The sequence below is a fragment of the Coptis chinensis genome, chromosome 7 (assembly GCF_015680905.1).
Source record: "Coptis chinensis isolate HL-2020 chromosome 7, ASM1568090v1, whole genome shotgun sequence".
Taxonomy (NCBI): Eukaryota; Viridiplantae; Streptophyta; class Magnoliopsida; order Ranunculales; family Ranunculaceae; genus Coptis; species Coptis chinensis.
In genome coordinates, this window is record NC_141462.1 from 18,341,682 (window position 1) to 18,361,747 (window position 20,066).

General features: G+C 38.5%; 1 protein-coding gene across 1 annotated transcript; it reads left to right on the top strand.

Moving 5' to 3' along the window:
- Positions 1-17,655: 17,655 nt before the first annotated feature.
- Positions 17,656-19,520, top strand: LOC147486411 (tubulin beta-2 chain-like). The gene is made up of 3 exons (XM_086571063.1): positions 17,656-18,244; positions 18,335-18,604; positions 18,690-19,520. The coding sequence occupies exons 1-3, from the start codon at positions 17,851-17,853 to the stop codon at positions 19,364-19,366; spliced, it is 1,341 nt and encodes a 446-aa protein (XP_086427189.1). The 5' UTR covers positions 17,656-17,850; the 3' UTR covers positions 19,367-19,520.
- Positions 19,521-20,066: the final 546 nt, after the last annotated feature.

Here is a 20,066-nt window from a genome sequence, read left to right on the forward strand (position 1 = left end):
TCCATTTAATAAAAGAATTCAAGAATATGTAACGATCCAAATTGTGATTAAGCGTCAACTCTCTAAGCAAGTTGATTAAAAGTTGCTGGCAAAAAATGACATTGGATAAAAATTGAGCTTGATGTATAAACTATCAGCCAAAATCATCAAAACATGTTAAGAGTTAGCAACACATTTACAATTTCAGGTTCCACTACCTCTTTTAATAACTTATAACTTTAAAGCACGTAAGAAGCGGAAGTCACTCTACTGCATAAGCATAGTTTGATTTGAAGTGTCGCAACGTCGGAGAAGAAGGTAACCATCCAAAATTTGCAATTACAAACAATAATCATAGTCTCATAGACAATTTGATAATGGAAAGCTTCACCATCTATCAAGTTCTCCAAAGACACAAACACATGAAGAAGCTCGAGCTGTATACGATCTGATTTGATATCTGAACCAAACTTGCTAAATTTTGTTTATTTATTTTTTTTACTTTTTCGGTATTGAATAATGATGGAAGTATATTGACTCCTCTTGGTGAGGTTTAAGAGAACTTGGTAATAGGGAGAATAATGATGGAAGTATATTGACTTTTCTTGGTGAGGTTAAAGAGAACTTGGTAATAATGAGAAGCTTTCCTTTCTAGTTTGAGACAACGCAAGGTTTTTCCTAAATTTTGTAATTAATTTAAGTGTTGTGAAAATATTAGAGTCTCTATGAAGGCTCTAAAAAATAGAGCCAAGAGGGTATGGCTATAATATATATCTAAGGATTAAGTATTAAGTATAACCATCCACTAAGTGGTTGAATCCCCTCAAAGCTTGCATAATTTACATACATAGGTTTTATCACTTGGTTGTTTTGGGCTGACGGATTTTGTTATTGATTTCTCTCGATCTATATCAAGTTACCAACCAGTGTTTAAGTGTTATATTCATGTGCTTCATACTATGTTAGATGAAATCAAGCTTTATTTTGGTTTTTAGGCTTTTATCTCAAATTACATCCAAAACTGAAACTCAGGTGGATGGTTAAAACTTCTGTGTGATGGGTTGGATTTGGAGTCAACTCAATAGCAACCCATATATACATCTAGCTTGGGCCTAATATGAGCCTATAAAAGTTGTAAGGTAAATCTAACACAAAATACAAATTTCTTATACAACCCATATTGTAGCATTCATGGACATGTAATAAATTTAGTTGTTCTATCAATGTCTTGGTCATTCTGTTCTACACCAAGACCAAACAATGAGTCATAAACCTAAAAGTTAAATTGATCCAAGAAAAAGATAATAAATGTCCAACAAATAAGCTGTCAATCCCTTATTTGTCTGATTTTTTTTAATGTTAATTCCTTATTTGTCAGATTTTTTCTTAAATGTCATATATTTTTTTTCTTAAATGTCATTATATATACCTGTTTTTTTAGAATTAATTTAAGTTTTTAGAAACTTGAGAAATATTGGATTTTAACTACTTAAAATTGAAGTTTTGGAATTATAAAAATTAAAGGAAAACTTCCAAACACACCCTAAGTGTTTAGCAAATAGGGTGTGAAGTCTCAAAACTATAAATATATAACTATAATATATATCTAAAGAAATTATATTAATCACTCATTCAAATTTCTTGCTCCACTATCTATAAAAAGAAAGCACCAAATCTTAATAAAACTCATCGACTTATTTTTGTTGTTAGATTTAATAATAGAAGATTAATTGAAATTTTGTGAGAATGCCCAATGTGGCGAATATGATATTGAAGCTACTTGAATAGCAAGACATTCTCAATCATAATAAAAAAAAATTATAATAAACACTACTTAAAATGCAAAATTATATTTGTCAAGACATTATATTCTCCCTACATATAATACAACAATGGTTCGGGGTTAGTTCAATGCATTTGCATCAAGTTTTCGATTTTACGTTAATTATTATTTGAGGTTAGTTCAATATTTGTATCTAGTTTCCGATTTCCCATTAATTATTCTTTGAGGTTAATTCAATGTAGTTGTATCAAGTTTATGATTTCCCATTAATTATTCATTAAGGTTAATTCAGTGCAGTTGCATATAGTTTTCAATGTTTCGTTAATTACTCTTTGAGATTAGTTCATTGCATTTACATCTAGATTATAATTTCTTGTTAATTACTCTTTGAGGTTAGTTCAATAGATCTGTATCCAGTTTCTGATTTCCTGTTAATTATTTTTTGAGATTAGTTCGCATCTAGCTTCCAATTTCCGGTTATTTATGCTTTGAGGGTAGTTCGATGCAATTACATCTGGTTTCCGATTTTCAGTTAACTATTCTTTGAGGTTATTTCAATGCATTTGTATCCAATTTCCGATTTTCTGTTAAATATTCATCAAGGATATTGCATCCAATTTCTGGTTTCCCAGCCTATTAGTTAATCTATGATTTTAGTTTAATGCAGTTGCATCAAGTTTCCGATTTTTCGTTAATTATTATTTGAGGTTAGTTCAATGCAGTTGCATCCAATTTCTGATTTTCCGTTAATTGGTTAGTTCAATACATTTGCAGCAAGTTTTCGATTTCTCATTAATTATTTTTTGAGGTTTGTTCAATGCAGTTGTATCAAATTTATGATTTCTAGTTAATTATTCATTCATTGAGGTTATATTAGTTCAGTGCAATTGCATCCATTTTTCGATGTTTCGTTAATTAGTCTTTAGATTAGTTAATTGCATTTGCATCCAGTTTTCGATTTTTCATTAATAACTATTTGAGGTTAGTTAAATATATCTGCATCTAGTTTATGATTTATGATTATTTATGCTTTGAGGTTAGTTCGATGCAATTTCATTCGGTTTCTGATTTCTCGTTAACTATTCTTTGAAGTTATTTCAATGCATTTGCATCTAGTTTCTTATTTTCCGCCAATTATGCTATGAGGTTAGTTCAATAAAATTGCATTTGGTTTTTGATTTCCTGTTAATTATTTTTTTAGGTTAGTTCAATGCATTTGCATCCAATTTCCGATTCCCCATTAATTATTATGTAAGGTTTGTTTGATGCATTTTTGCATACCATTTCCGATTTCCCTTTAAATATTTTTCAAGGATTTGCATCATATCCAATTTCTAATTTTCTATTAGTTATTATCTGACATTAGTTTAATGCAGTTGTAGCAGTTTTCGATTTCTACTTAATTACTTTTTGAGTTTAGTTTATCGTATATGCATAAAGTTTCCGATTTCCCGTTAATTACTCTTTGAGCTCAGTTAAATGTATTTGAATCCAGTTTTTGATTTTCTTTTAATTACCCAATATGGTGTGTAATACCAACTTTCTACTAATCCATCTGTAGCGTCCTTAATTGCAAACATGACATAAAAATAAATTATGTTTGATTTACTTTATGAGATCATCAAAGATTATTCAGTTCCCGATTTCATGTTAATTATTATTTAAATTATACCTGACTCACTATGTGGGATCTTTGAAGATTATCTATGAACGGGTCCTGTCATATTAATTATTCTAAAAAATATATGCAACTATATATGCATAACTATTATATACAAATTGTTTCGACCCCCACCTACGTGGCAAACGTCCATTAGTAGGAGTCTCCACTTTATTCGTTTAATCGACAGGACTGAAGCCCAATTTGCAATACTATGAATCAATGTACATGCCCATTAACTCATGTGTCTAAGGCTGAACATTAGCCACATGGCTTGCTACTTACGTACATTAGTTTATGTCCAGATTCGTTTCTTATCAAAGAGATAATTATTAGTTGAGAGTTATATTCAATTACAATTACTTGAGCTACAAGAAATCTCTACTCTTATATAAATACCAAACTATTTCTCATAAAGAACTACGTTCTTGAGACTTGATCCCATTGATAATTTGGGTATGTAGGTAACTGCAAGGTACAGTCTCATCATTCTCCCAATCACCATCATTCTGATTTCCCGACAATTATTTTTTGGTGTTAGTTCGATGTATTTGCATCCAAGTTTTGATTTCCCGTTAATTATTCTTTGATGTTAGTTTAATGTAGTTGTATCCATATTCTGATTGTCCATTAATTACTTTTTAAGATTAGTTTAATGCTTGCATGTGCATCCAATTTCCGATTTCCCGTTAAATATTATTTGAAATTAGTTCAATGCATTTGAATCTAGTTTTCTGTTTCTCGTTAATTATTTTTTGACGTTAGTTTCTGTTGCAACCCATTTCACAATTTTTTTTATTTTTATAATTCTCGACTACTTGGTTAGATGCTGAAGGCGAACAATACACCTAATCGACTTCATCGGTGAACCCATTTGGGTTGCCCTCACGTACCCCTTATCGAGGGATCAAAGCGACCGTAGTTCTCTCCCTCTCTCCACTCTTTTCTATCTCACTCTTGGATTCTCCTCATCTCTAGATGTCATCTCCTCTAGTTGTCTCCCTATTCTCCTCTCGTTGTCTCCTCATTCTGGCTCCTCTTATCTAGGTTTCTCCTCCTCTTTCTCCTCCTCCCTGGATGTCGTCCCCCTACTCTTCTTCTCAAGATCTCTCCTCCTATTCCTCCTCCTCTCCGGCTGTCGTCTCATTTGGCGGCGTCTCTCCTCTCTAACCGTCGTCTCCTTTGGCGCCGTTCCTATGGCGTCGTCTCCTCCCTTCTCTCTCTAGATATCTCCTCCTCTCTTCCTCCTCATCTCGGGACATCATCTCCCTACTCCTCCTCTCGGCCGTCGTATCCTCCGCCGCGTCTTCTAGATTCTCCGCTATAGATATCTCCTCCTCTTCTCCTCATCTCGGGACATCATCTCACTACTCCCACTCCACTATGGCCGTCTTATCCTCTGGCCGTCGTCTCCTCTGACCTTCGTCTTTTTCCTTCTCGCTATAGATATCTCCTCCCTCTTCTTCTTCTTTCTCGGGACATCATCATCTTCTCCTCCTCCCCTCTCTGGTTTCCGTCTCCTTCTCCTCTTCTAGATCTCCCCTCCTATTCCTCATCCTCTCGTCGTGTCGTCTCATCTAGCGTCGTCTCCTTTGGCCGCCGTCTCCCGACCGTCGTCTCCTTTGGCCGCCATTCCTATGGCCGTCGTTTCCTCCCTTCTCTGCTCTAGATACCTCCTCCTCTCTTCCTCCTTATCTCGAGACATCATCTCCCTACTCCTCCTCTCTGGTCGTCGTATCCTCTGGCCGTCGTCTCCTCGGCCGTCGTCTTCTCCCTTCTCGCTATAGATATCTCCTCCTCTCTTCCTCCTTATCTCGGAGACATCATCTCCCTACTCCTCCTCTCTCTCCGCCGTTATCCTCGGGCCGCCGTCTCCTTTGGCCGTCGTCTCCTCTGGCTGTCGTCTTCTCCCTTCTCTGCTATAGATATCTCCTCATCTCTTCTTCCTTATCTCGAGACATCATCTCCCTACTCCTCCTCTGCGGTAGTGGTCTCCTTTGGCCGTCGTCTCTTTTTGCCGTCGTCTCCTCGGCCGTCGTCTTCTCCCCTTCTCTGCTATAGATATCTCCTCCTCTCTTCCTCCTTATCTCGAGACATCATCTCCTACTCCTCCTCTCCGGCCGTAGTATTCTTGGGCCGTCGTCTCCTTTGGCCGCCTCCTCCGGCCGTCGTCTTCTCCCCTTCTCTGCTAGAGATATCTCCTCTCTCTTCCTCCTTATCTCGACATCATCTCTCCCTCTCCTCCTCCTCGGCCATCCATCCCTTGGCCGTCGTCTCCCTCGGGCTATCGTCTCCTCGGCGTCGTCTTCTCCCTTCTCTGCTATAGATATCTCCTCCTCTTTTCCTCCTTATCTCGAGACATCATCTCCCCTCCTCCTCTCGGCCGTTGTATCTCGGGCCGTCGTCTCCTTTGGTTCGTCGTCTCCTCGGCCGTCGTCTTTCTCCCTTCTCTACTATAGATATCTCTTCCTCTCTTCTTCCTCATCTCGGGACATCATCTCACTACTCCTCTCCTCCTCTCGGCCGTCGTCTCCTCTCCTCTTCTCTAGATCTTCCCTCCTCTTCCTCCTCCTATCGGGCCGACGTCTCCATACTCCCTTCTCTAGATATCCCTCATCTTCCTCCTCTCTCTTGGCGTCTCTCTTCTCTTCTCTAGATCTCCCCTCTCTTTTTCCTCCTCTCCGGGTCGTCTCCATACTCCCCTTCTCTAGATTTCCCCTCATCTTCCTCCTCCTCTCTGGCCGACGTCTCCATACTCCCCTTCTCTAGATTTCCCCTCCTTTTCCTCCTCCTCTCTGGCCGACGTCTCCATACTCCCCCTTCTCTAGATTTTCCTCCTCTCCTCCTCCTCTCGACGTCTCTCCTCCGGGCCGTCGTCTCCACCTACTCTGGTTGTCTCCTCCCTCCTCCTCCCCTCAACCTTTCTCTTTTTCTCTCTCTGGTGCCTCTTTCCTCCATTTCTTCTTTTCTCCTTCCCTTCCTTTTTCCCCTCTTCTCAAGTCCTCCTCTCCTCACTTTTATATCTCCTCTTTAGGTTTACCTCATGGGGCCTAGTAGGGTCTTGGGCCTATTCTCTGGGCCCAATACCTACAAAGGCCCATCTTATGAAAATGGCTATTACAGTTTCATGCAGTATTATATATATTTTAAAATATTTGTCATTATTGTTTTTTTTTTTAATATCTTTTGTGATGTTGTTTTTTGTATAATTTAATTTTCCACATGTAATTTGTTTTGGTTTGGTATATAATTTATTTAAGCCCAACGTCCACTTTAACTAAATCAATAGTTATCTAATGGATTATTTAGGCTTTAGTCCTATTTTTTATGGGGTATTTAGGCTTTAGTCTTAAAATTATCGATAATTAGGTTTTAGTCCTACTTCCATCTTCAATTTTCTTAAATGACTAAAATACCCTTAGAGCATGTTTATCACGTGACTTGAAATTGCATAAAAGTAAGACCAAAACCTAATTTACCCAATTACAGGAGGGGTAAATCCTAAAAATGATATTCGGATATGCACTAAATTCTAACATTTTCTTAACTAACATTAAAAAAAAATGTATTTTGGGAAAAATCATTGCATTGTGTTTTTTGTGCATTTTCTCTCTCTATAAGTCTTAATTTTAAATTGTTCAACTACGCAACACAATATTGTGTTCATTGAGTCATTTGAATTGGAGTGCTACCTTCATAGGATAAAAATACAAATAGAAATATAAATATTGATGAGTCGCATGTTTAATACAAATATATAGTGAAGAATTTACCGCTCGAATTGAGGTTCTTCTCTAAAGAGAGTGTCACGTAGACAGAGAGACCTTCCAGCTCAGAAAAGCCCAAGCCCATAAATGGTTTTAGTGAGCCTAGAATCTACTACACAGAGTTGGTTTTACAAATATAGCCCCACTTTTAAAATGTTTATGATTAAAACTAAATGGACATTATTGTATTAAACTAATGTTCCAGTAAAGCTAAACAAATGGGAAAAAAAAAATCTCCGCCCACTCGTCTTCTCTCACGCACTCGTAATCTGAACGAAATGGGGGGGGGGGGAGTGAGAAGAATTTTTTCTCATTATCTCACCTAATTCATCAAGATGAAAACTATCAATGATCGAATGGCAGATGTAATTTATGTAAGAAACTTATTATAAAATTATATTTAATGTTAAGTAAACAAGAAAATCAAATTGATACCAGAGGTCTGGGGATCGAACCCCGCCAGCATCAAAGAGTTACTGATCTCATTTAAAACAGGCTTGCCAATCAAAAAAAAAAAAAAAGTCTATTTCTCTTTCATCAGTTATTTCATTACATTATTTTTTCGCACTTTCGTCTTACACGGCGGACAGCTTGCGCTTCTGAGCTTTGTAAGTGCCTTCTAGCTTAGTTGGTAAAACCTTTGGGTGATGATACCAGAGGTCTGGGTTCGAACCCCGCTACACACTATTGAGTTACTGTTCTCTTTAAAAACATGCTTGCCCACACATTTGTAAGTGCCTTCTAGCTTAGCTGGTAAAACCTTTGGGTGATGATACCAGAGGTCTGGGTTCGAACCCTGCTACACACTATTGAGTTACTAATATCTTTAAAAACAGGCTTGCCCACACATTTTGTAAGTGCCTTCTAGCTTAGTTGGTAAAACCTTTGGGTGATGATACCAGGAGGTGCGGGTTGAACCCCGCTACACACTATTGAGTTCTCGATCTCTTTAAAAACAGGCTTGCCCACACATTTAGTAAGTGCCTTCTAGCTTAGTTGGTAAAACTTTTGGGTGATGATACCAGAGGTTTGGGTTCGTACACACTATTGAGTTACTGGTCTCTTTAAAAACAGGCTTGCCCACACATTTTGTAAGTGCCTTCTAGCTTAGTTGGTAAAACCTTTGGGTGATGATACCAGAGGTCTGGGTTTGAACCCCGCTACACACTATTGAGTTACTGATCTCTTTAAAAACAGGCTTGCCCACACATTTGCAGGTGCCGACTAGCAAAGTCGGTAAAATCTTTGGGTGATGATACCAGAGGTCTGGGGCTCGAATCCGCCAGCAAGAGTTACTGATCTCATTTAAAACAGGCTTACCAAACAAAAAAAAAATCAAATTGATACAACAAATATGTCATGAACAAACCTTTAGTTCAACAAACTAACTTACCAATGATTAAATTCGATCCTAATTATAATCACTATGTTGTTATTAAGACAAATTTGCTCCCTCTCGGTGTCCAAGGTTGATGAACAATTCTCTCCCAAGACAGAATGGATTTCAATCTCATGAATGTAGCACTCTAATTCAAAGGACTCAATGAACGCAACATTGTGTTGCGTAGTCAAATCTCATTTTTAGGATTTACTCCTCCTGTAATTGGGTAAATTAGGTTTTGGTCCTACTTTTATGCAATTTCAAGTCACGTAATAAACATGCTCTAAAGGTATTTTGGTCATTTAAGAAAATCAAAGATGGACTTAGGACTAAAACCTAATAATCGATAATTTTAGAACTAAAGTCTAAATCCCCCATAAAAAATAGGACTAAAGCCTAAATAACCCTTATCTAATTTATTTAAGCCAACGTCCGCTTTAATTGAATCTCGTTATTCCGCTAAAATTGGAAATTATAAAATTCAGAATTATTGTGCTCGGAATTGTAGTTTTTGAAATCCTTAACTATGACTAAATATCTAAATCCCATAGTGGATGACACATCAAATTGATCCAACTTTATTTGTTAAGCCCATATATATAGTGCATACAATACAATTTTATTTGTTTTGGGTGTACACCCGTACTGTTACTTATTTTATGATTAGTTTTTTTTCTTTTTTCTTTTTTCCTAGTCACATGTGTGGTTAACAAATGCATAAAGTAAATGTTCAAGCAACTAAATTTATTTTTTTCCTTTGTTCTTTCATAGTTTCATTGTCAATTTCTAGAAAGAAACTTTGTTATGTTAAACTTCACCTGAGATTAGTGTAGAAACTATTTTTTGTCGCATAAGGGTTTTAGAAAAATCGTTTTTGGTTGAAACTATTGTTTTTAACAATTTAGTTTGTTGTATTTTTTTTTCCCATAATTAGCTATATTTTTTAGGAAAAGTTGGAGACTTTGTGAAACTCTAAATGAGATTGGTTTTTTTATTTATATCTTACTTTTTCGTAATTAGTAATAGAGTTTAGAAAAAACTAGAGTCTCGGTGAGTGTTAAAAAAAATAGATTGGTGGGGGTATAACTATAATATATATATCTAAGAATTTGGAATTCTTTTTTTTTCCTTAATTATAGAGTTTATGAAAAATTAGAAACTATGTAAAACCTTGAAAAATAGAACCAAGAGAGTAAAACTATAAATCTAAGGATACATTCAGGTGTCTCTGTTCCATAACAACTCTCTTTTCTCTTTTGTGGTACTCTTGAAGTCGTTTGCTGCTACTATTCTATGTATTGCTCTTCCTATCTTTTGGGATTTTTCATTTGTGATTGAATGTCGTCATTTAATGTAGTCGCTTTTATTACTATTTTAGAGTACTGTTCTTATTATTATCCAACATGACAATTAGATTTAGATTTTAATGGAGGCATTTCAAAGAGGGTAACAAAGGAACAAATCAAGAAAACACGTACAAAGGCAATAAAAAAAAACAGTCCCAACTTCCAAGTACAACAACTAGAAGGCCAGTTGGGTATAGAGCAGTCCAAACCCAAAGAATATACACTGAAATATCATCCTAAAGCTCGGACACACCTCTTGATAGTATATTTTTGTTTTGTCCAAAATATAACTTTCGCTACCATCAAAAGTCATTACACATTCTCCCCAAGGCCACCCCAAGCTATCACATCTCTTAGCTATCATTTTTTTTTTCTTTCCCCATGCACTAGATATGCAAAATATGGATAACATGACTGATGAAGTCTTTGAACATTTTAGCTCCACATTTTCCATTTCCAAAACTCCAACTATGAGATTCACCGATGATGAAAACCAAGAAGATGAAGCTCATTGGAAATATACACCGATTGGCCGTACTTTGGTCCCCATTTGGAAAACATCAACGTAACTCATCAACGCAGTAAGGAATCGATGGAGGTTGTTCAACACACCGATGATAGTCACCATCATCGAAGAAATTTTTCTCTTCAACTTCATCAGGAGAGAGGAATATGAAAGGATTTTACTAGAGGTCCCATGGGCTGTTTTTGGTCAGATTCTCCTTTTGAAACCTTTCCACCATGACTACCCACCTGAGCAAGCTCACTTTGGCTATTTTGATATCTGGTTTACACTCATCGATATGCCATACATTCAGAATCGGAAGGATCGCATCATTCACATACCGCATGACATTGTTCGGTGTGATTACCATCCTCCGAATCAACAGCTACCAACAACAACCGAAGGATTCCGCGATACGAGCAAGGTTGGGACTCAACTCAATACTACCACCAAGGGGTTAATGTAGCGGTGACGGTCGTGGGAGTCGAACAGTTTGTTCGTTTTGATTATCTAAGGATGCCGGCTATGTTTTGCAACGCCTGCATGGTTATGGGACATGATTTCTTTGGGATGTCCTATCGCATTCAAGAGCAAAATGACAATGTCAACCGACAACAAGCAAACAACGAGGGCACACATGATGGCTCGATATTGAAGGGGGACCTTCCACGGACAAGGGCAAATAGAGCAACAACCCGGGGAGGACAGGTGGCGTTGGTCGGAATCAGGCAAGAATCACAAGTGCTTCCAGAAAATGTGAGGGCCACATAAAATATTACACGTGGAGTTAGAGAGACTCATACCTCAACAACAGTTCTAGGGAGACGTGGAGGCTATTTCAACCGAGGGGCTGGTGCATATAGAGGACGTGGTCTCTCCCGCACCTCTTGGGCTATGCAACAAAGTCAGCAATAATTACAACATGGGCTTCACAGTGCACCCAACGCCCCACAAACTGGAGGTAGGACTCGGCCCAACTCAACAGCCCTTTTTGGGCCCACTGGACCTCCACATCTTGAGGGTTTCAATTCACACGCCTCTATTTGGCTCCCACCATCCGAAACTCCCTATCAACAGCAACAGCAACAGTTTTCGCTCCTCCAGGTTCATGCTGAGCAGGGAATACCAACCTTGAGTCAGAATTCACATCTAGAAGCTATCAGAAGAGGAAAAAGGGCAATAACCACACAACCAGACTATGGAGGAAGCTCAAAGCGCCCATGTGGTATACAAATCAGAGAAGTCGAAGAAAATTCTACACAAGTTATAGAAGTCGCAGAGGAAGTGAATGAAACTCTCATGGCTTGTCCCTTAGGACCGATTATAAATGATAATGGGGGCAGCACTCGGAGGAGGTATTCTGAAGATATCATGCTGAATGCAAATGATGGAAACAACGTCACTGGCTCTCAAATACCACTCTCTCGGGAATGGCGTGGAGGTCGAACCCGAAGTTCCGGCACTCGCAGTAGGGAGTTCCTCAGCCGCACATCCACCGGCCATGCAAGTTCGAACTCTAAATGATCTATTTGCCCAGGAGAACTTGCAAGGACCAATAGCCGAAATTCAGGTTCGAGAAGGTGCCACAGACGAATTCATAACCAATGAAGTGGAGTATGCCCACACTATGCCGGAACAAGAAATTGTCAATCACTCACCTGCTACTTCATCAACTGACCATGTGGTTCCTAGTCTAAGCCATCAATTAATGGGGGTCATGTCTACTGGGGTATCTCAAAGCAGAAATTATGGAGCCCATTTCGTAAGGAGGACTCTCCCCCAATCACAGTCTGGACCAATGGCAACAGTTGGAGCAACCCACTCGGTACAAGCTCTCAACCATCTCTTTCATATTTTGCACAACTCACAGCATACTAGTGTTTATTATGAAAGTAGATCGTAAATGTTAGATATGTTTATATACATGGACAAAGGGTGGAGGTGGTGGAGGCATAGCTGTAAACCCAAAATCAGCCCCTAAGGTCAAATTTTCAATAATAGTCCAATAAAACGCTTAATCGATATAATGTTTTAAACGGGTATAATCTTAATATATTTCTTTAAAATTCGCTATATATTTTACATTTAAAATTTTGATATATAAGTATATAACGTTTTTATTTTTATTTTTACAATTTTATTCATGAAAAATAATACCCGAATAATTCGCAATTATAAGCCATCCAACCAATTCGCTAATTAAACCAGATCATTCAAAAAATTACGAATTATTAGTTTTATTGCCAAACCTTATAATTCGGAAAAGAAAATGCCCCAAGGTCATCATCCTTTTTCAGTTAAGCCATCTACCATGCTCTCGATTGGAAAAGAAAATCCGACATCCTTTTTCTCTCGAGACAAAACTTTTCGCGCCAAGTATGGCTAGTATTAATCTACAATTAGGATTTCCAAATATTTTTCTGTTTCATCTTGTAATAAAGCGGGAGGTCTAGCCCTCCCGTGGAAAGACAACATAGACTTAAATATTTTTTACTCTTGTAAGCATATTATAAATGCTAGGATAAACACTTTGGACACGGAAATAAATCATGGGTGGTGTCGTTCTTTTATGGGAGCCCCTACGCCCCATTAAAAAAGCCGGTTGGAACAACATTGAGAATACCGGAAAGGACGGGAGGAGACCCCGGCTTATAATCGGAGACCTGAATATCATTTTTATCGAGCGAGAAGCAAGGTGGTGAGCTCTTCGAGCTTCTGGTGATCGAGAAGTTCTTTGCGGATTTTATTCAACAAGAAGGTCGATTGATCTCGGTTACTCGGGTAACTCGTTCACTTGGACTAATGGAAGGGAAGGTAGAGCAAACGTCAAGCAACGGCTTGATCGTGGGCTAGCCAATACCGACCGGGTTTATTTTATTTTCGAATTTAAGCTCTTCCACCTTCCCCGCATTGAATCGACCCACGACCCCATTATGCTTCATCTGAACCCCAACACCAATAAGGCCCCCAAACCTTTCCGTTTTCAGGCTATGTGGATTAACCATGAATCCTATCTCCCCCCGATTAATCAGGCATGGGTTAACTCAGAGTCTAGAAACAAAATCTTTGAGGTTAAAGATAAGTTACATAACACTAAGACTGTCTTAAAAGAGTGGAATAAAAATGTGTTTGGTGGCGTTAGAAAAAACATCGCTGATACTACCAAAGCCATTGATAACATCCAAGTTAAGAGCCCCAATGCCCAAAATGGTAGGGAGGAATCTTTTTTAAAAGAAAGATTGGATAATCTTTTAAAACATGAAGAGATGTTTTGGAAACAAAAGTCCAGGGACAAGTGGATCCCTGCCGGTACGGGGGATTTTAACACAAAGTTTTTTCATGCGACCACCATTTGCAGGAGAAAAAGAAATAGGATCGATTGGTTAAAACATGAGGGTCGTTGGTTATCCCACATGAGGGATATAAGTAGGTGTCTTGTCAACCACTTCTCATCCCTCATGGCTGATGACATTCCTGACAAGGTGGGTATCCCTCCGGATCTCATCAACACTATTATCAGTGGTTCAGATAACACTGGCTTGACTGCTATCCCTTCTCAAGACGAGATAAAAAATGCCCTCTTCGCTATTGGTCCGCTTAAAGCCCCTGGCCCTGACGGATTCCCGAGTCTTTTTTATCATAATGCCTGGAATACGGTTAGCTCGTCAGTCGTTAGGATGGTTTCTCTTTTCTTCGCTGAGGTTCATAGTCTCGAGCATATTAACCACACTAATATTGTGCTCATCCCTAAAGTCCCGAACCCCATCACCCCTCAAGATTTCCGCCCTATTAGCCTTTGCAATGTGTCGTACAAGATCATATCCAAGATTCTGGCCAATAGATTGAAACCTATGCTGGAAAAAATCATCTCGCCTATGCAGAGTGCCTTTGTTCAACAAAGACAAATCACCGACAACATTGTCATAGCTCATGAGATTCTCCACTCTATTCAGACCAAAAAACATAAGCATGGCTTAATGGCTATCAAGCTTGACATGTCTAAAGCTTTTGATAGAGTGAACTGGGGTACGGTCATTTCCATGCTTGGCCTTCTTGGGTTTAATGACCATTGGTGCACCATGATATACCAGTGTATCTCGTCTGTTAACTTTTCCATCCTCCTAAATGGTTCGCCTGAAGGATTCTTCAAATCCAAACGTGGTCTAAGGCAGGGAGATCCTTTATCACCCATGTTATTTATCATTTGTATGGAGATTTTATCTCGGCTTCTACAACATAAAGAAACAAATGGTAAAATACATGGGGTGAAGATCTCGAGGCAGGGCCCGATCATCAGCCACCTGCTTTTTGCGGATGATGTTTTCTTATTCTGTAGAGCCACGATTTCGGATGCTCTAGAGATTGTGGACACTCTAAAGCTTTTTTCTTCCATCACTGGACAGACTATCAACTATGATAAATCTGGAGTTCTGTTCAGTAAACATCTCCCTTACAAGTTCAAAAAGATCATTCGCAAAATTCTGAAGATCAAGGGCATTGGGATTAAAGACTCGTACCTAGGAGCACCCCTTTTTCTTGGCCAACCTAAAACTCAGCTATTTGATCATCTCATTAACCGTTTGACCTCGCGGGTTAACGGTTGGAAGAATAAACTCCTTAGCCAAGCAGGGCGCACTGTCCTCATTAAAATCGCGTCGCCGGCGATCCCAGTTTACCAGATGTCTTGTTTCAAACTGCCTAAAAAGATTACCAACAAGATGAATGAAATCCAACGCGATTTCTGGTGGGGGAAAAAAGATAATGGAAAGAAGATCCTTTATCTCAAATCTTGGGATTCTATCTGTTTACCTAAAAGAATGGGAGGACTAGGCATAAGAGATTTTAGTACTGCTAATGAGGCCTGCTTGGGTAAACTAGCTTGGAGACTGTTGAGTAATCCCCCTGAGCTGTGGGGACAAGTTCTTAAAAATAAGTATTTTCCTCACTCTAAAGGCTCACAACCACCACTCTTGAAAAAAGGCTCATCCTGGCTTTGGAAAAGTTGCCATGCTAGTATCTCTTCTATCATGAATAATGCCGTTTGGGATATCGGTGATGGGTCGAACATTAACATTTGGACGGAACCTTGGGTTCCTAAAGATGGGGGGGTAGTACACATTTTTGGCCCTAGGCCTAGGATGGCGCCTGAGAGTGTCTCTGAACTCTTTTTGCCGAACACAAAATCCTGGAACATCCATATGCTTGAAACTCTTTTTCCTGCCTTTATCGTCCAGTATATCATGAATGTCTATGTCAAAGACGATGCTACTAATGCATCTTTGTTTTGGGGGGGTACAAAAAATGGGTCTTTTAGTATTAAATCCTTCTACGAGCACCTCAGTCATGCCAAGCTGAGCAAACCCATTGTGGATATGCCAAGTTTTTTTCTCCAAATTTGGAAATCAAATGGGAATCGAGGACTGAGCTTTTCGCTTGGAAAAGCATCCATGATATTGTCCCGACTAGAGAGCGTCTCAATCGTATCTTTCCGATCAAAGATCAGCGATGTGTGTTCTGTAGAACTACGGTCGAAACCTTACACCATCTGCTCATGGATTGCCCATTCACTAGGGCGGTCTGGTTTGCGACTAGATGGCGTTTCAGGCTAGATTCTTACAAACGTTTAGCTGTTAAAGATTTTGTTGGCCTCTGGTTTAAACCACCCCCTGGTTGGCCTGTGGAGGTAGAGGAGTGGAAATTAACATGCCTGTATACCTACTGGACCATTTGGAAAGAAAGATGTGCCCACATTTTCACGGGAAAAACTATTTCTTTACCTATTGATATAGCCAAGACAGCAAACCACCTCACTTCTCAACACCTAGGGAAACATCATAAAAAGCTAACACAACCACCACAACCGTCCACCCATTTACCTATAACCAAAACTTGGCTTGCTCCACCATCATCCTTTGTCAAGATTAATATGGATATAGCTTTTTATTCGGAAATTAAACCTGTTGGTATTGGTTATGTTATGCGAGATGACAATGGAATTTTCTTAGCAGCAGGTACCAGCAGAGCATATGGAAGAAACGCCGAGGAGGGAGAGAGCCGAGGGCTCAAATGCGCCATCCAATGGGCGTATGTTTTAGGCTACAACAAGATTATCATTGAAACGGATTACAAAAAAAGCGATGTTCGACTTTTGGAATCACCCGGGCTACTAACATCGGGAGGATAGCCGCTAATATAATTATAGATGCACAGTACTACATCTCCTCTTTTGATTCCCTAAGTGTAACACATGTAGATAGATCATGTAATAAGGTCGCCCATCTGTTAGCGACTAGTGCTCATCATCTCAGAGACTGTTTTTGGGAGATGGAAGCACCCACTTGGTTACTAGGACTATTGCAGGAGGAACTTATAACATGTAATATTCAGGTGCTTGACGCACTTTAGTGCATATTTATATATATATATATAATGTGGTTTAACCAAAAAAAAAAATTAGATCAAGCACTTCGTATTGTTGCATTTCTCTTGTTTCAATTACATTTCAATATTTAATTGCCTTGTAGTCTTCGATATATGGAAATCGTTTTCTGTTACACTTCATATTCGTTTATCTAACCCCTTTTACAACAAAAATACATCATGTTTGAATTTGAAACAGTTACTATGCATAACATCCTATTTAGCTGTGGATCCACTCTCTGAAGACGAGGGATATGCTTGAAACAATGAAACATGATAATAATATATCGAGTGCTATACTGCTATTACTTGTATCGCATGCCGCGCGTTTGTTGCGTAGACTCTTATGGCTTTGTGGGCAAACCGTGAAAGTGCAACAATTTGAGGACTCACAGAAATGCTAACTTGCAATCCCAAATTTATTCATCTAGAGAAGAAAGTATGAAACGACCAATGATGATACGTACAGTACACTACACACCATTCGTCCACTCATATATAGTAGAACCTACTTGATTAGTCTGGGGGGAACCCGTGAACAGGAAGTCTGGGATTGAATGGGCTAAGCATAAAAGCCCGTAACAATATTGAATGGGCTAACCAACTCACATTCGGTTAACTCAAAATAAACTCACAGCTCATGTTACCCCATACATCCACGAGTCCAACTAAGCAAGAGAATTTTCCATCTATTTCAAATCGTTAATTTGGAATCTTTTGTTATCAATACAGCTAATACCTAAAAATTTCAAAATTCAAACATTCAAAAATCTGTAGTCCATCAATTTCAACCGTTCAAAATAATTCACAGCTCATTTTCATTTAACTAAATAAAATAATCCCGCTCTTCATTCAAGAAAGTTGCCGTTATAACGTAACTTCCTATATATATCCCCTTCTCTCCTCATCTCTTTCTCAACCTTTTTTCTTTTCCACCCCTCTCAAATCTCAAAACATTTTTTTTTCTCTCCAAATTTCTCAAACCGTCCAAAAAAAAAAAAAAAAAAAAATGCGAGAGATTCTTCATATTCAAGGAGGCCAATGTGGTAACCAAATAGGAGCAAAATTCTGGGAAGTGATATGTGCTGAACATGGTATAGATGCAACTGGAAGTTACCATGGTGAAACTGATATACAACTAGAGAGGTTAAATGTATATTATAATGAAGCTAGTTGTGGTAGATTTGTACCAAGGGCTGTTTTAATGGATCTTGAACCTGGTACTATGGATAGTCTTAGATCTGGTCCGTATGGTCAGATATTCAGACCTGATAACTTTGTTTTTGGTCAATCTGGTGCTGGTAATAACTGGGCTAAAGGTCATTATACTGAAGGTGCTGAATTAATTGACTCTGTTCTTGATGTTGTTAGAAAAGAAGCTGAAAACTGTGACTGCTTACAAGGTTTGAAATTTATTTATTTATTTATTTATTTATTTATGATATGGCTTGTTGATTCTGAATGTTGTTGTTTTGAATTGAATGGTGTTGTAGGATTTCAAGTTTGTCATTCATTGGGTGGAGGGACTGGATCTGGAATGGGGACATTATTGATATCGAAAATTCGAGAAGAGTATCCTGATAGAATGATGCTTACTTTTTCGGTGTTTCCTTCTCCGAAAGTGTCTGATACTGTCGTTGAACCTTATAACGCCACGTTGTCTGTTCATCAGTTGGTTGAGAATGCTGATGAGTGTATGGTTCTTGATAATGAGGCTCTTTATGATATCTGTTTCAGGACTTTGAAACTCACTACTCCTAGCTGTAAGCATTTTTTGTTTTGTTTTGTTTATTTAGTAGTGTTTTAAAGGTTGGAAATTTATTCTTGTTTTGATTTGTTTATTTACAGTTGGAGATTTGAATCATTTGATATCTGCTACTATGTCTGGTGTGACGTGTTGTTTGAGGTTCCCTGGGCAGTTGAACTCTGATTTAAGGAAGCTTGCTGTTAATCTGATCCCGTTTCCGCGTCTTCACTTTTTTATGGTTGGGTTTGCGCCGCTTACTTCTCGTGGTTCGCAGCAGTATAGGGCTTTGACTGTGCCGGAGCTTACTCAACAAATGTGGGATGCCAAGAACATGATGTGTGCTGCTGATCCACGACATGGGAGGTACTTGACCGCCTCTGCGATGTTCCGTGGAAAGATGAGTACTAAGGAAGTTGATGAACAGATGATTAATGTGCAGAACAAGAACTCATCTTACTTTGTTGAATGGATTCCGAATAATGTGAAGTCTACTGTTTGTGATATCCCACCAACTGGTCTGAAGATGGCGTCAACCTTTATTGGGAACTCAACATCAATTCAGGAGATGTTTAGGCGTGTGAGTGAGCAGTTTACTGCTATGTTCCGAAGAAAGGCTTTCTTGCATTGGTATACTGGTGAAGGCATGGATGAAATGGAGTTCACTGAGGCTGAGAGTAATATGAATGATCTGGTTTCTGAGTACCAACAGTACCAAGATGCTACAGCTGATGAAGAAGGCGAATATGAGGATGAAGAGATCCAGGAGTATGATCAATAGTAGTTGTATGGGGTTGTGTTTGGCTGTAAAATGCCGCAACTTCCAGTTGCTTTTAACTAATGCAGTATTAGGATGTTTTTCTTGCTTCATTCCTGTTATTTTTAGTTGCAGATAGTGTGATCAAACCAGTGAAAGTTATTAGTAGTTTTGATTATATCCTACTTGCTTTTTAATTTGAATGGTTTTTTTATTTCTTTATTGAAGCAACAATGGTTAAACTGGCGTCCAATACTGGATTGTGAACTATGATTTTGTGAAATGTGATAATTACGAGATGCGAAGACAGAAATGTGAACTTGTTTAGCAAAACTTGACTGTATGAAATCTTGCTTGTGATTTTGTGATATGTGAAAATTCTGTAGCAAAACTGGACTCTTAAGAATTCTTGTTTAGCCTGAAAAGTTTGGATTTGTCGTGGTTATTACACTTGGACAGAAAGAGGGGTTCCAACGTTTTGAAGTCTTTAATAATGCCATCATATTGTCGAGGACTTTGACGTAGTAAACGTTTGTGACTTCAGATTGTGTTAAAAATTGTGCCTCACTTGCCTCCCTTTGAAATGGGAGTCATAAAGGCTATCTTGGGGTTAACGTGTTTGGATTCTTTGAACTTCCGGCAAAGCTTGAAATGTTAACTGTTGAAAGTGTTTGCCACTGTTCCTGAAATGACATTGCAATTACAGAACGGATCTACTGAGTGA